Genomic DNA, 17082 nt, shown 5'->3' on the forward strand with positions numbered 1-17082 from the left:
CTGTTTAGCTGGTGGCTATTTCCTCAGTGCCTAACACAAGACTTGGCACGTAGAAGGCACTGGGATATTTGATACACAAATGAAGGAAGAAGTTAATGAATGAAATAGGTCCTGGCTCTCAACAAAACTTATAATAAGGTTAGAAAGCAAAACTGTTCAACTTATCCACCTCCAGTCAATGTTCCTTTTCTCTTGGTAAGGCAAGAGGATTTGTGCCTTACCATGTGTCTTCCAAGGTGAACATGGAAACCTCCAGAAGAAAGGCCAAATGCTAACCACTTAAGTGTCACGTTAAGTCACGGCAAGCTAAGGTAGATAGCCACGTCTGAGAACTCACAATAGGCAAGTTCTGATGTTCAATCTCAAACACAATCTACCATTATTTCTAGAGACAGAGATGAGTAGCAGAGCAACCAGGTTTCTTAGGGAAAGTCTCCGAGAGAGCTTGGTCTACCTTTCACCATCTCTTGTGATTTTCTTCTGGCTTGCGTAACTGTTCATAATATAACCTACCTTTGTAAGAGACAATGCTTATCAGGCAACAGCCTGAAAGTAGACATAACACACATCACTGAAGATGCAAGGTCTGAAAAACAGGGATTGCAAGAGAAAGCAAGAGAACCTATCCCCTGGATGCTGACACGGGAAGGTACAACGAACAAAGCAGTGGATAGGAAGAAGTTGGAAGACTTGGGTTCCAGCTCTGGTTCCATCATTTAGTAAAAACCGTGGAAGCCTACGTTAGTCACTTGAGCCCCGGCTTCTTCATTAGTGAAACATAGCTGAACACCTGTCTTGTCTATATGGTTGTTGTATGGGTTAACTAAGACAATGTTAAATGAAAGTAAATTTCAACTCCATGCAGATACCCCATAGACAAATATAGAATTATGACCCAAGATTACTAGGTGCAGGATGTCACATGGCCTACAAAGACAGTATCAGGTCCTAACTGACCTGCCAGGTCAAGACTGGCATAAACTGTGGAGAAAGGATCACAGGCCTTTGTCAGACTTACAGTTCCTTTAAACAACATGAGGACCTAGTACAGCACTGTCTTTAGTTACAAAGACGGTCACTGCAGGTCACGTCAGTAAAGCCCAAAGCAGCAGGTTACCTGCTTAGCTTGGTGAGCAGACGCTGGGGTCAACATCGGGTGAGGTGCTTTGGCTGCGGAGTACGGCACTGAAGAACTGAAAAACACAAAGCATATGCTCAAGAGAAAGGCACGACTGGGCGTAAATCACATTCATCCCTGAGCCAACCTTCTGTCCAAAAAATAATATCAACTTAGGGGTAGAATATAGATGTCTGGGACCCTAATCAAAGTCATTTGACATTTTTCGGATTGCAGACTAAATTCTTTAAATGACATTTGGGTCTTTAGCATAAAAGTCAAAGCAGCGACCTGTAATCCTAGGAAAAAATTATGAATATTCAGAAGTAGATCCTTTTCTTATCTGGAGACGCAGCCTTCTACACCTCCTCCCCAACACCCACCGCCATTCCGGACCACGTGGGGAATTCCTGATTCTGTTTTCCAAGCCTGAGAAAATGTTCAACAGGATCTATGGGATGTATATGATCTGGCTCAAAGAAGAGACCTCCGCTTCTCACAGCTACCAGCCCTGGGAGCCCAGCGCTCACGGTGTCAGCACACAAGAGGGTCAAACATACCACGGTTCCGTTCCCGACCTGCACTTCTGCTATGGTATGAAAAGTGCATCCAGTGTGTGTAGAAAGAGTTCTCACCATCTTTTGTTACCCCTGAACACAGTAAGCAGGGAACTGTTGTTTCAGTAATTACTTAGTGTTAATATGTGACGGAAAAAAATCACCTGTTTAACGCAAAGCTCTATTCTTGGCTCCTGGGAGCAATTCTTTCCATCAATCTATCTGTCCTCAGCGCAGAGCTACTTTGACTAGTATGCATAGGAATAGCAATTATAGGACCTGGTTTTATTTTTCAGAACTCTCATTTAGGGAGAATTAATAATTTTCCATTGAAAGATTAACTTGGAAGAGGAAAGACAAAAATAAGCCCATGCCTCATAGAAAAGAATTATCAAACATTTTAATAAGCTTACAGTCACCTCAGGATACTCTCCTGGAATAATACAGGAACCCTCCCAAGCAAACTTTATTAGATTCAGAGAGAAGAAAAAAGGCAGTTATTTTCAATGAAACAGAACCTCTTTATTTTCCTACTGAAGAGAGCAGGAGCTGTAAACGTGCGCCTCTCTGAAGAGACACACCCCTGTTCCCCTGAGATGTTCTACCAAACAGGTACGCAGGGACACTGCTCCCCTCATCTGCTGACTCTCCAACGAGAAAAGGAATGTGTGAGTGAGATGCTGGGACTGAGAAATCCCTGGGCGGACGCAGCAGACTTCGGTGGAAAAATGGCTGCAGCTCAGGCGAGTCACGAGGGCAATGAAAATCTTTCACGCTTTCTTAAAGATAAGCAAAAAATAAACTACAAATAAAAAGAAAAGCAGCAGTTCACCAATTTGAGAACATTTTTTGCACCCTAAACTTAGTTATGACATGACGGTGAATTAAGTCATGCACGGAGCAGACTGGGAGTAATTGCTGTTCTATTTACTCGCGATAATGCTATACATCTCTTGGGTGTCCTAAATCCCCAAACACACCAAATTAGGATTCACGGTACTTACACACCGGGCCATATGACAACCCTGCAGAGAAACGCTGCTCAGTGCAATCGGCTAACAAACCTACGGACTAAATCGGACCCACCGTGATCTAAGAGCACAAACAGAAAAGAACAGTATACTACCAAACAAATGTGTTCAAAGACTTGTGCGGGATTGTGAACCGAGACAATGGAAATCAACAGCTAGCAATGTTCAAGAGAAGATGGAAATGCTGAACTTGGAATTATCCTATTTTGGATGACTGTATTCTACTTTCTAGCAGTATGGACCTGAAAAGAGATCACTGGAAATTCATTTGAAATGTTCTGTTCCACAACTGAAAACAAAGGACCACAGGCAGAAAATGGCACTGTCACATATATTTACTACATGAGTCTACAAATGACATTCATACTACTGCCAACACTAGGGCACTGCTTTAGAAAGGAGGAACGGAGTTACACAGGGCACTGAGAGTAGTAAAATTAGGTTCTTGGAGAAAAACAACTGCAACAGAACTTAAGTTCTCCGACTTTCCATTACCCAGACCATCCTGATAAAAGTTAATACACAAGTGGAGGTGAACATATCAAGTATGATAAACATCAAAAAATGTCACAACAAACCTCGTTCAAACACTGCCTTGAACACAGGAAAGCCATTTTTTAATTTTTATGCCACACCCTATCAGCACTGCCCGCTGACACAGGCAGGCTAATGCACACACATTCTAGGGCTGTGTACTCTACACACAATGATAAAATTGAGTTGTTAAGATTGTGAAGCATTAAAATGTTGCCTAGGCCCTTTCTTAGTGGTCCCTTAAACTTTAATGAACTTTAACAAGGCAAATATTCATACTATTGTTGTGAAAGGGGCCAACTACTCATTCTTCTACCTATTTCAACATTTTAAAGAGCTTAAAAAACAACAGACCTGGTTATGTTTTATTTTGGTAAGTCTGATTCATTATCACGTACATCTTTTTATAATTTCACATATGACACAGTGGATCTAAACTGTGAAAGCTGCTAAAGTTAAGTATTTAATGAACTATGAATTTTTTGTAATTATTTAAAGGTGAAGCAAGTAAGGGGACAGGACTACTTAACAAGAGCAACTGAAGAAATAAATCAGGAGAGAAAAAGAAAATAACAGAAGATATTGAAAACAAAAGCTCTCAGTTCATTTTTTCACCTATCAGACTGCAGTAATCGTAAAGTTTGATAATCTTGGCAAAGATATGGGGAACCAGATTGTCATACACTGCTTGTGGGAAGGAGAAATTGGTATAAGCTCTACTGAGAGAAAGTTGACGACAATTATAAGAATTATATGTATGTATATACACTCACATATATGGATATCTCCTTTGCCTCAGCAGTCCTACAACTGAGAATTTATCCAACAGATATGGCTGCAAGCATGCAAAATTATCTAAGTGTCAAATTATTTTAGCATTGTTTGTAACAACATAAGAAGCACATCCCTGAATATCAGTCAGTAGAGAAAAAAAAAGCTATCAGTTCACTTTTAGGCGTTTCTTATGTCTTGTTACCACCAACTACTGTGCCCTATTGGGAAATTTTATGTCTCTGAAGACTCAAATGCTTTCCAAAATATCATCTAAAAGTCTGCTAAATCAAACTGTAGTTTTTGCACGCATGTCAAGGTGCCAAGTAACTTAAATAATGCAAGCTGGAACTGCATTAGAGCTTTAAAAAAGACGTATATTAAATATGAAAACAGGATTGTTAAGAATTTATAATGACATGGAAAAATGTTAACAATTAAGTTTATGTGCCCACACCATGCAGCTTGCGGTATCTCAGTTCCCTGACCAGGGATTGAACCAGGCCACGGCAGTCAAAATGAGGAATCCTAGCCACTAGAGCACCAGGGAACTCCCTCCAAATTTTACTTTAAAAAACTAAATTTTCATGGAATAAAGATGAAGAAACATGTAAACAGTGATTAAATGTTTGCAGTGGGAATAAAGGTAATTTAAATTTTGTTCTTTTTTAACTACCTGAGATTTTCATACTATCTACAATGAACATTTGTAGTAAGAAAAATAAAAGAATGAAAGTTTTTTTTAAGGTTATGGTAATTACTGTAGTTATTATTTTTAAAGTGGGGCAACATCTTTAAGTGAGTGAAGGAAAAAACTGTCAACCTAAAATTCCTTACTTAGGAAAAATATCTTTCAAAAATAAAGATGAAATAAAGACTCTGGAATACACACAAAAGATGGAAGAATTCAGATCTAAACCTGAAGAAATGTTAAAGAAGTCCTTGAGCAGAAGGAAAATCATACCGGATGGAAACCTGGGACTGAACAAAGCAATGAAGAACACCGGAAATGATAACTATATGGGAAAAGAAAAGATATTTTTCTTCTAATTTAGTTCTGTTTAAAAGATAATCAACTATTTATAACAACATATCATGGTATTTATAACATAGGTAGAAGGAAAATATACAATAATAGCACAAAGGTGGGGAGGGGAGAAACAGAAGAATACTGTTATAGATTCTTTCACTATATTTTAACAGTATAATCACACTTGAAGATAGACTGTGATAAGTTAAAGATGTGTACTATAAACCCTAATGCAACTACTTAAATAACACACAGAGGTATAGCTAATAAGCCAACGAAAAAGATAAGAGAATCATAAAAATATCACTCAATCCAAAAGAAGGCAGAAAAAGAGGAAAATGGAACACAGAACAAATGGGACAGACAGAAAACAAATAGCAATATAACAGATTAAAACCCAAACATGTTAATAATCACATTAAATGTAAATGACCTAAGTACTCCAATTAAAAGTCACAGACTGTCAGATTGGATAAAAAAAAAAGATCCAACGACATGCTGTCTACAAGAAACCCATTTTAAATATAAAGACACAAGATAGGTCTAAAATAGAAGGAAGGATAAAAAAGCTATACCACACTAGCACTAAACAAAGAAAGCTGGACTGGCTACATTAACATAGGAGAAAGTAGATTTCAGAGCAGTTAATCTTACAAGGGAGAAAGAGAGTTATTTTGTAATAACAAACTGGGTCATTTCATCAAGAGTATGTAACAATCCTAAACATTTATGTAACTAATAACAGAACTTCAACATGAAGCAAAAACTGATAGAACTGTAAGGAAAATAAATCCACAACTATAGTTGAAAATACCAACACCATTCTCATTAATTGATGGAACAAGCAGACAGAAAATTATCACTATCAACCACCTTAACTTACTTGACATTTATGGAACACTCCAACCAACAAGAGTAGAATACATGTTCTCTTCAAGTGCACACAGAACATTTACCAAGATGATTGATATTCTAGGTCAGGGACTGGCAAACTACAGACCAAAGACCAGCTGCCTGTTTTTGTAAATAAAGTTTTACTGTAACAAAGCCCATGCCCATTCATTTACAGTTTGTCTACAGCTGTGTTCAGGCTGCAATGGCAGAGTTGAGACAGAGACTATATGTCCCACAAACTTAAAATATTTACTATATGGCCCTTAAAAAAAACCCTTGCTGATCCCAGTTATGGGCCATAGAAGAAGTCTGAATAAATCTAAAGAATTCAAGTCATACAAAGCATGTTCTCTGACCACAATAATTAAATTGAAAATCAATAACAAAAAGATATTTAGAAAATGTCCAGTTATTTAGAAACTAAATAACACACTTTAAAATAATCCATAAGTATATAAAAAAAAAGTATTTTGAACTGAATGAAAACGAAAAATAACATATACAAAATCTGTGGGATGTAGCCAAAGCAATTCTTAGAGGGAAATTTATAGCACTAAAATGCCTGTATTAGAAAAGAACAGTCTCAAATCAATGACATTAGCTTCTACCTTAAGAAACTAGAAAAAAGAGTAAATAAAACCCAAAGTAAGAGGAAAATGAAATAATAAAGACCAAGTAAAAAAGTAATAGGAAAAAAAAAATCAATGAAACCAAAAGCTGGTTTCTTTGAGATGAATAAAATTGATAAACCTCTAGCTAGACTGATGAGGTAAAAAAAGACACAAATTACCACTAACAGGAAAGAGGGAACTGAAATCATGAATTCTATCCACATTAAAAGGATGATAATCAGTGACTATTACAAAAAACGTCATGCCAATAAATTTGACAACTCAAATGAAATGAACAAATTTCTTGGAAGACACAAACTACCAAAGTTCACTCAAGAAGTGGATAAGCTGAATAGTCCTATATCTACTAAAGAAACCGAAATTTCCAAGCCAAAATGACTTCAGTGGTGAATTCTACCAAACACTTAAGGATGAAATAATAACAAATCTACATAAACTCTTCCACGAAACTGAAAAGGAAGGAACACTCCCCAACTCATTTTGTAAGGCCAGCACTACTCTGATAACAGAATGAAACAAAGATATTACAAAAAACCGAAATCTACAGACCAATATCGCTCATTAAGACATGAAAAAATTCTTAACAAAATTTTAGCAAATTGAATCCAACCATGTATTAAAAAAAAGGACAATACATCATTACCAACAATTGGTTTAACATTAGAAAACCGATCAATTGGGCTTCCCTGGTGGCGCAGTGGTTGAGAGTCTGCCTGCTGACGCAGGGGACACGGGTTCGTGCCCCGGTCCAGGAGGATCCCACATGCTGCAGAGCGGCTGGGCCTGTGCATCCGGAGCCTGTGCTCCGCGGTGGGAGAGGCCACAGCAGTGAGAGGCCCGCATACCGCAAAAAAAAAAAAAAAAAAAAAAAAAAGAAAACTGATCAATCTGACAAGGGCACCAAGACAATTCAAAGAGGGAAAAGAAAAGAGTCTTTTCTGCAAATGGTGCTGGGACAACTGAATACCCACATGTAAAAGAAAGATGTTGGACCACAAAGTCACACTATTTACAAAAATTAACTCAAAACAGATCAAAGACCTAAATGTGAGAGCTCAAACAATAAAACTTAGAAGAAAACACAGGAGTAAATCTTTATGATCTTGGATTAAGCAATGGTTTCTTAAACACATACCTATATGTAAGACACCTATAGCACAAGCAACAAAAGAAATAAATAAACTGAATTTCATCAAAATTAAAAATTTTGTTGTTCTAAAGGACACTATCAAGAGAGTGAAAACTATGCAAAGAATGGGAAAACATATTCACAAATCATGTATCTGATAAGGGACTTGAATCTAGATTACACAAAGAATATGACACCTCAACAATTAAGATAAATAACCCAATTAAAAAACAGGCAAAGGATCTAAATAGACATGTCTCTAAAGAAGATACAAATGGCCAATAAGCACATGAATAGACTCCCAATTATCATTCATTAGTCATAAGGGAAATGCATATCAAAACCACAAGGAGATACCACCCATTAGGAGAGCTATAATCAAAAAGATGGACAATAACAAATATTAGTGAGGGTGTGGAGAAATTGGAACCTCATACATTGCTAATGGGAATGTAAAATGGTGCAGCTGCTTTGGAAAACAGTTTGAACTACGTTTAGCTCAAAAAGCTAAATGCAGAATTACCATATGATCTAGCAATTCCACTCCTAAAACATTACCCCAAATAACTGAAAGCAAGGGCTCCAACAGATACTTGTACAAGAAGAAGCGAAACACCCAAGTGTCAACTTACAGATGAATGGATAAGTAAAACAGGACATATGCATACAATGGAATATTATTCAGCCATAAAAGGAATGAAATTCTGACATACGCTACAACATGGATAAATCTCGAAAATTCGAGCGAAATAAGCCAGACGCAAAAGGACAAATACTGTATGATTCTACTTATATGATGTACGTAGAACAGACAAATTCTTAGAGACAGAACGTAGAATAAAGGCTACCAGACACTAGAGGGAAGGGGGAGTAAAGAGTTACTATTTAATGGCTACAGTTTCTGTATGAGATAATGAAAAAGTTCTGGAAACAGATAGTGGTGAAGGTTACACAACACTGTAAATGTACTTAATGTCACTGTACACTTAAAAATGGTTAAATTAATAAATTTTGTTATACATATATTTTACAATTAAAAAAAAAAAAGCTTCCTAACTGTTCTCCCTGTTTCTACCATTCCTCACTCCAGCCCTTTTCATCTATTCTCAATATAAGAACCAGAAGCCTCCTGCTAAAACCATAGGTCAAGAGAACTATCTGCACTTATCAAAGCTCATGGAATTTCACACTAAAAAAAGGTGAATTTTACTGTGTGTTAATTACGCCCCAATTTTTTTTTATTTTTGCGGTACGCAGGCCTCTCACTGTTGTGGCCTCTCCCGTTGCAGAGCACAGGCTTTGGACACGCAGGCTCAGCGGCCATGGCTCACGGGCCCAGCCGTTCCGCGGCATGTGGGATCTTCCCGGACCGGGGCACAAACCCGTGGTCCCCTGCATCGGCAGGCGGACTCTCAACCACTGCGCCACCAGGGAAGCCCACGCCCCAATATTTTAAAAAATTGCTAAAATTGCTTTTAATAAAGGAAACATAAATCCGATCAGTTTGCTCAACATCCATTGGTCAGCCAGGTCCTGACTGAGGCTTACTAGATGTTACAAGACCTGTATCCCGGGCCCCAGCCCTGCTATCCCTCTCCCTCCAGCCACCAGTGACTGTCTGGCTCCTTCCTGAACCTGCCAGACACGCTCTCACTACAGGCCTGGTGCTTGGGGCTTTCTTCCTTAGGATATTCATGCGACCTGCTCTCTTGTCTTTGGTCTTTATTCAAATGTTATGTGTCAAAAGACACTGCAAGGCAAAATATTACATAAGGCGGGAGAATCCAGCTTAATGGTGAAAGAAATCTGGTCTGATATTTCTGAGATATTTTAGTCACTGGCCATGTATGAATAGCGCCTTCCTTGTTCCTATTTAAAATTGCAACCCATGTCCAGACAACAGTCCCTAAACCCCTTCTCTGCTTTAATTTTCTCCATCATACCTATCACCACCTAAAATACTATATATTTTACGTACCATCTGTCTCTCTGTGACAAGGGCAGGCTTTGGGGTTTTTTGTTTTGTTAACTGCTTTATCCCTGGCACCTAGAACAGTGTGTGGCATACAGGAAATGCTCATAAAGTATTTGTAGAAAGAATGAATAAACGAATGCCAAAATTCCTGGAAGTAATGATCTATCCGGTGTGCTTTGGAAAAAAACCCAACCAACCAAAAATCCCACCGTATTTCTAACCTCATTCGGCCCTGCTTTCCTCATCCTCCATTTCCTGCCAGGTCTCTAGACATACTGGCCTTCTTTTACCTTCACCTCAAACATGCTCTGTCCTTTCCCAGGTCTGGGCTTTTACACATCCTGCACCCTCTGTTTATAACAATCTTCTCTCTACTCTGCCTGGCAGCTTCTGGTCACTGCTCAACTTTCAGCTAAAACACCTTTTCCTTCCCAACCTCCTCATCAGCCCCAGATTCAACCAGATGGCCTCACTGTGTGCCTTCTTAGCACCTTGTACGTCTCCTTCATCCAACTCATTACACTGCAGTTAGAGAACTGTCGATGTAATGGGTCGTTTAGTGGCTGTCTTGTTAAGATCTAAGTGCCGGGAAAGCGGGGACCTGGTATGTCTTACTCATGACTGGATCCCAAATACCCAGGGTGTTATCATGCTCATGGCAGACACCCCTTAGGAACCTGCTGAATCAAGTGACTGAGCACTAGAGAGGAGTCTAGATAGCCATGGGTTTGCTCCATATAAACCCTCTTCCTGAAAACAGGAGGTGAATATAAGGGATGAGGCCAATGAACATAAGACATACCAACGGCAGAAATGTATAAGCTCATCTTTTTTGTTTGTTTGCTTTTGTTTTAAAATTTTTATTGGAGTACAGTTGATTTACAATGCTGTGTTAGTTTCAGGTGTAGAGCAAAGTGAATCGGTTATACATACACATATATCCACTCCTCTTTTTTATTAGATTCTTTTCCCATATAGGTCATTACAGAGTATTGAGTAGAGTTCCCTGTGCTACACAGCAGGTTCTTATTTAGTTATCTATTTTATACATAGTAGTGTGTATATGTTAGTCCTAGTCTCCCAATTTATCACTCCCCCCCTTATCCCCTCGTAACCATAAGTTTGTTTTCTACCTCCATGACTCTACTTCTGTCTTGTTAAGTTCATTTGTACGCTTTTTTTTAAAAGTCCACATATAAGTGATATCATATGATATTTGCCTTTCTGTGTCTGACTTACTTCACTCAGTATGACAATCTCTAGGTCCACCCACGTTGCTGCAAATGGCATTATTTTGTTCTTTTTTATGGCTGAGTAATATCCCATTGTATACATGTACCACATCTGCTTTATCCATTCCTCTGTCGATGGACATTTAGGTTGCTTCCGTGTCTTGGCTATTGTAGACAGTGCTTCAGTGAACACTGGGATGCATGTATCTTTTTGAATTACGGTTTTCTCCGGGTATATGCCCAGTAGTGGGATTGCTGGGTCACATGGTAGTTCTGTTTTTAGTTTTTTAAGGAGCCTCCATACTGTTCTGCATAGTGACTAACCAATTTACATTCCCACCCACAGTGTAGGACAGTTTCCTTTTCTGCACACCCTCTCCAGCATTTATTGTTTGTAGATTTTTTTTTTTTTTTTTTTTTTTTTTTTTTGCGGTATGTGGGCCTCTCCCTGTTGTGGCCTCTCCCGTTGCAGAGCACAGGCTCCGGATGCACAGGCTCAGCGGCCATGGCTCACGGGCCTAGCCGCTCTGTGGCATGTGGGATCTTCCCAGACCGGGGCACGAACCCGTGTCCCCTGCATCGGCAGGCAGATTCTCAACCACTGCGCCACCAGGGAAGCCCTGTAGATTTTTTGATGATGGCCCTTCTGACCGTGTGGGGTGATACCTCACTGTAGTTTTGATTTGCAAGAAATGTGTAAGCTCATCTTATAATAAATCTCTTTAAGATATTACTCAGAAAAAGTTAAATGCAAAATTAAATATTTAAAATACACTTACCAAACTACTGCTTAAGAGAATCTGAAAGTAATTTTATAATGAATGTAATTCCCTCTCAAGCTTTCTTATTGGGGGAGGTGGTAAATACCAATTTCCACTTGTCAATTATGCTTAGATTCACCTATTATTCAACAAGTGGTTATTAAAAAGGAACTGCATTCCAGGCACCACTCTGGGCTTACAAGTTAAATAACTGCACCAGAGTCCAAATTCTGTGGGAGAGGAAGAGATTTTCTTTGATTCCTTTTTAAGTTTTGTGTCTATTTTTCTTAAGTCAGAAAAAAGGGCAAACTCAGCATTGCTCCTTTAACAAAGCCCTTATCAATGATTAGCTCAGATGAACCCTGGAGGGAAACAAAGCCTGAGATAAGATAAAGGAAATCACCAATAGGTGCTTCTCATACATGGTTAACAGCTAAAATATCTCAGAAATACCAGACCATATTTCTTTCACCATTAAGCTGGATTTTCCTGTCTTATGTAATATTCTGCCTTGCAGTGGCTTTTCTTTGCCTACACTACACTAGGAATCTGGCTATAATTCCCAAACTCTAATGCATAGTTCTTTCCCTTGAGAAGTTCACAACGACCACAAATGCCATCTTGGTCTAAACAGCATACCAAAGCTTCAAGGTCACTACAAGATAGGAAAGCGAGAAGGCTTGTTTTTGGCTGTTAGTATGGCCCTGAGATAACTAAGAAATTCCTGGCAGTGTTGATAAATGGACCAATGTGGAAAAAAGAGGCCAGTGGACTAGTGCAGCAGGGCCACTCGATAAAGCCAAAACAGAACCGTGAGCAGACCTGGGGGCAGGGGGAGTAGGAGAGAGCTAATGTAAACTGGAAAAAACACAGGGTCTGTGGCTGTTCATCTCACCGCTGGACTAGTAATGGGCACCAGACTCTAAATGCCTGAATGACACTGGTTCTCACGATCCCTACATTCAGACTGAGGGAACGGCCCTCAACTCTTCCTTCTTCAGCCACACTCAAGAGCTCCTGGCTGCAAATACACAGAGCAACAGGGCACAAGCATATTCTATGAACCGTGCTGCCCAGAACAGTGACACGGAGTCAATGCCTTGAATTCTAAACACAGATTCAGGCCTAAGAAAAGTCAGCTCTGGCACCGACGATCCGGCCCTCAGATATGGCATGAAGTCAAGCTAGAAGTCTCCAAACAGAGCCGGTGCCTTTTAAAAGATTGTTTTTTCATACAAAAGGTATGAGAAACTTGAAAGAACAGGAATGCCTGGAGACAGGAAGGAAGGGAGGAGAGACCGTCAATCTCAAGATCATCACTGGGTTTTCAGAATCAACAGTCTGCATTAGAGTCGAACTGCCAACTCAGGAGCCCCAGGAGTATTAAAAAACAAAAAAGATCAAAACTCAAACCCTACACCTTACCTGACTTAATAACTGTAATGTGTATCATATGTAGACTTACACATGACAAACAGCATACTGAGTATATATCACCAAGACTTCGAAGGTTTATGAGGCAACTGTTACTGCCAGTTGAAGAGGACAATCTCCTGAAAACCCTACTGTGTACCCAAGATTAGCTGTCCACTCCACCCCTCTTATAACCTAAAGTTCTGCAGGAGAAACAGTGACACTCTGACAGTGGCAATGCTGCTCCCTGCAGGCAGTTCACCACTACTGCAGAATAATTCACGGGCTTAAACACGGAAAAGTAGTAACTTACCCCATCGCTGCAGAGGGGGCTGTAGGATTACTCTTCAACTCCTGCACATTTACCACTTGAGGGACATTCTTCAAAGTTGATTCGGTCAAAGCACTGACAGCTATTTAAATAGAGAAGAGAAAGGCACATTAATTGCAGTAAAGGATCAAAAATTCTAGCCAGGTATAATGAATCACTAGGACACAAGCTCAAGCAGAAAGCCAACTTACTATGTAAAGGAAATTTAGGCTGTTCTGCCTAAATTCTGTGCTCAGTGGAGCACATGGCCTACTCCACTCATAACGATTACTTGGCGAAGCTTTATGCAACTTAATCAAATGTACTAGTTTAGAAAAAAGGAATTCCCTAGCCAGCTTTTATACAGCAGAGCCGAGATACCTGCCATACTGCTGGCTCGCTCTGGAGAAGGGCAGAAGGAGCTAGAGGATTAGCAGTGCTCGGACTAAGGGCTTCTGCCGTCCATCATGCATTCATTCATCCAACCGTTCTTTCGCATGAGCTTATTATTGTCAGGCTCGGGTGCTGGGAATACAAAAAAATGTCTAAAACATAGTTCCCTGTCCAAAGAAGCTCATGCCTTAGTGAGACAGACACGATGAATAACATGTGAAAAGTGAGGCCAAGAGGCCTGAATTACGGAATGGCAACAGGGATTGACTTGACACCTACTTACCTATCTTAGGCTTGTCAGCTTTCATATCTCCTTTTTTGTGTCTTACAATTTAAAGCTGTGGCCCAAGACAATGATATTTCGTAATTAACTATTAAGAAGGTCTAAGCAAAGCTCTTAGATCTCTTCCAACTATACTCTGGGCAAAGTTGAAAGCTGTAGCCCAGGTAGGACGGTGGGTCCACGGCAGCTCACTTCACTCCCTCGTTCAGAGAGGTAACCGGGGACATCCTGCCCATGACTGCATGTATTTCATCCTTCACATTCAGAGGTGCCTACGCCTTAGACATATTTGCTTCCAAAATGATAACAGACATCACACCACCTCCTGCTGAGAGTGGAATAATCCTAAATCCTGACAGATTTAAGTTTATAAATAACCAACTCAATCAGCTTGATTTGGGGCCTGTTCAGCACAATGGTAGATTCTGCTTGGTCCAACAAATATTTAAAACATCAAAGGTTTCTTATTTTTTCAGACGGCTCAAAAGTGCCTTAAAAAGTTCTCCGGTTTCTGCTCTTTCATTTCTATTTTAGATGGCTTAATAAGGGTTTTAATATTTGAACTTTTCTTAGAAATCTTTTATTATTATATAATGGCAATTCTTTTTTGTCTAAATAAAACCATCACTTTTTTTAGTCTTTTAAAATTTTAGTCTAAACTGGTATGTGTTCTAAGCAGTTACAGAACTAAAAAATAATTTTATTCAGCTAAAACAAAAATATTTGATTTATAGCCGAGTTTCTCAACCTTGGCACTATTGACATTTTGGGGCTGGATAATCCTCTGCTGTGGGGCTGTCTTGTGCATTCAGGATTTTTTTTGCAGCCTTCCACTAAATGGCAGCAACACTGCCAACTGTTGGAGGGGAGATGGGTGGGGCAAAATAGCCTCTGGCTGAGAACCACTGGCTTGTAAAGATTGATAGCTAGTGATAACTGAGGTCCCGAGGCGAACTACCTATAAATCTTAATGCAGAAAATTACGGATAGCCACAAACCACTGACAAAATGCAAAAGCTGATTAGCTTCTTAGAGTTTTCATCTGTCAAGTTTCCATCTTAAATTTGCAGTCTTAAGAAAAAGCTGTACTACAATACAAAGAACACAGGGTTGGGAGTCTGGGTTTTGTTACGTATTGGTCAGGTGACCTTCACCTCTCCAAACCTTACATTACTCAAAAGCAAAATGGGCATACTTATACCCACCTCAGAGGGTGGCTGGGATCCTTCAGATACCATCAGACAACTCTAATGTTATTAGGTGATCTAACTGCGAAGATTAATTTTGGGCCTAAAGCAGACATTATTCAAAAGTAGGGATCAACAACTCCATCAAAAAACCCCACTGATCTCCCACTTGACTGAATGTGGCGGATAATACTGCCCCTTAAAAGGAAAGTTCCCGACTAAGTCTCTGCCTTCACAGAACTCTCTCCCCCAAAAGGTGAGAGACCTGTCACATCAGCCTTCTCTTCTGAAGGGCAGCAAAGAGAGCCCGCCATTTCTTGGCACCTGTGTCCTGGCCTGGGGCTCAGACAGCTCACCATCAGCCCCTGCATAGATGTTTTTACCTGGCGCCTGACTGGCCATCTGCCGTCTCAGGGCTGCTGCAGCGGCCGCCTGGGGAGCAGAGATGGGGTGGGAAGGGCCAGGGGCGCCATGCTTCACGGTTTTTGTTGCAAGCATTGTGCTATCAGCCCCTTGGGGAATAATTTTGCTAGCAGGTGCAGACACTGAGGAAAAAAGATAAATTAAGTGAGAGAGTGGGTCAGAGAAGAAGAAAACACAAAAATTAAAACGGTAAATTCTCCATGTGTGGTTGCAGGGAAAATGCTACGATTAAAAATCCTTAAGCATTAACACAGGAAAGTACTGGCAACCTGACAGGCTGGCCCTTTTACCTTTCAAAGATGCTGCAGGCAATTTGCCTGCCTACTTCTATTAGTGAAAATACTTCACACGATCATTTCCTCTGACACTGAGCAAGATATAACTTTTGTGCCAAAACAGAGCAATGTCCTGCTCTCCTCTCATAAAATCTCTCCATTCTGGTACCTCATGCCCGGCTTTGTCCTCTTAGAAGTCACTGCAATACAAAGTCCTGATGCTCTGAAATAAGGTGTGACAGCACAACACAGGTCACATCAGCGAGCCAACACAGACAATGAGCATTCTGGCTGGTGAACTCTGAGGCACAACACGGCTACAACGGAGGAGCTGAAATGAGGTGGGACGTGAAAGGCACAAGTTGTGCTCCACAGTAAAGCAGTAACTGTGAACCTTGCAGGGTATCCTCTTCCTCAGGTCCTACCAACCACTTTCAAGGGGAACACACCTCTTGAATCTGCCCTGTAATTTCTAGAATATTAACAGAAATGGGCTGGAACCCATGACTTATGGGTGTGATAATATAAAACCCAGTTACAGGAGTTAGAGATCTCTTAGGGAAAAAAAGATCATTTCCTGTCTCATTGTTTACTTACCTGAAGTTCCCATCACACCTGGTGAACCATGAATCAGGTGAGATTTAGCAAAAGGAGTCGCCTGGGGCAAAAGACTGGGCTGGATGGAAGGCGTCCGAACCACGGGAGCATGCCGGGGAACCTGGACCACTGCGTCGTCATCCTTACAGGATGCCCGTGTGTCTTCACCTTCCAGAGACTGGGAAATGGATGACGTTGAGCTGACTTCATCCAAGTCTTCATAATACCTCTGAGACAGGAAAGCTGACCGAGACAGGCTGGCTACAAAGCCCAAAACAAAACACAACTTAGACAATTCGAGTCCAAAAGACAATTCAAGTCCAAAAGCTATGTAATTTTCACTGCCGCTAGAGAAATATCCAATTTATAAATTGACTTAATTATTACTTATTTTATGTGGAAGCAGCTGCTGCTGAATGCGAACAAAGATACTTTTTGCTCAAATGGGCTTTACAAAACCGAGCTGTGTAGGACAAGAACATTTTGGCTGTTAAACAAAAAAAATGATGTGAGGTGAGAGAGGGGATGCATGCTGGTG

General features: G+C 40.2%; 1 protein-coding gene across 6 annotated transcripts in view; it reads right to left on the reverse strand.

Annotated features, from left to right (window-relative positions):
- The window catches only part of NUP214 (nucleoporin 214), a 100018-nt gene that overhangs the window by 37458 nt on the left and 45478 nt on the right, over positions 1 to 17082 (reverse strand). For all 6 annotated transcript variants that reach the window (XM_032634502.1, XM_032634504.1, XM_032634499.1 and 3 more), the window contains 4 exons: positions 16545 to 16805; positions 15633 to 15794; positions 13390 to 13489; positions 1118 to 1193 (listed from right to left, as the gene is read on the reverse strand). In XM_032634502.1, coding sequence (XP_032490393.1) covers positions 1118 to 1193; positions 13390 to 13489; positions 15633 to 15794; positions 16545 to 16805 — 599 coding nt within the window. The remainder of the gene's footprint in view (positions 1 to 1117; positions 1194 to 13389; positions 13490 to 15632; positions 15795 to 16544; positions 16806 to 17082) is intronic.

The sequence above is a fragment of the Phocoena sinus genome, chromosome 6 (genome assembly GCF_008692025.1).
Source record: "Phocoena sinus isolate mPhoSin1 chromosome 6, mPhoSin1.pri, whole genome shotgun sequence".
NCBI lineage: Eukaryota > Metazoa > Chordata > Mammalia > Artiodactyla > Phocoenidae > Phocoena > Phocoena sinus.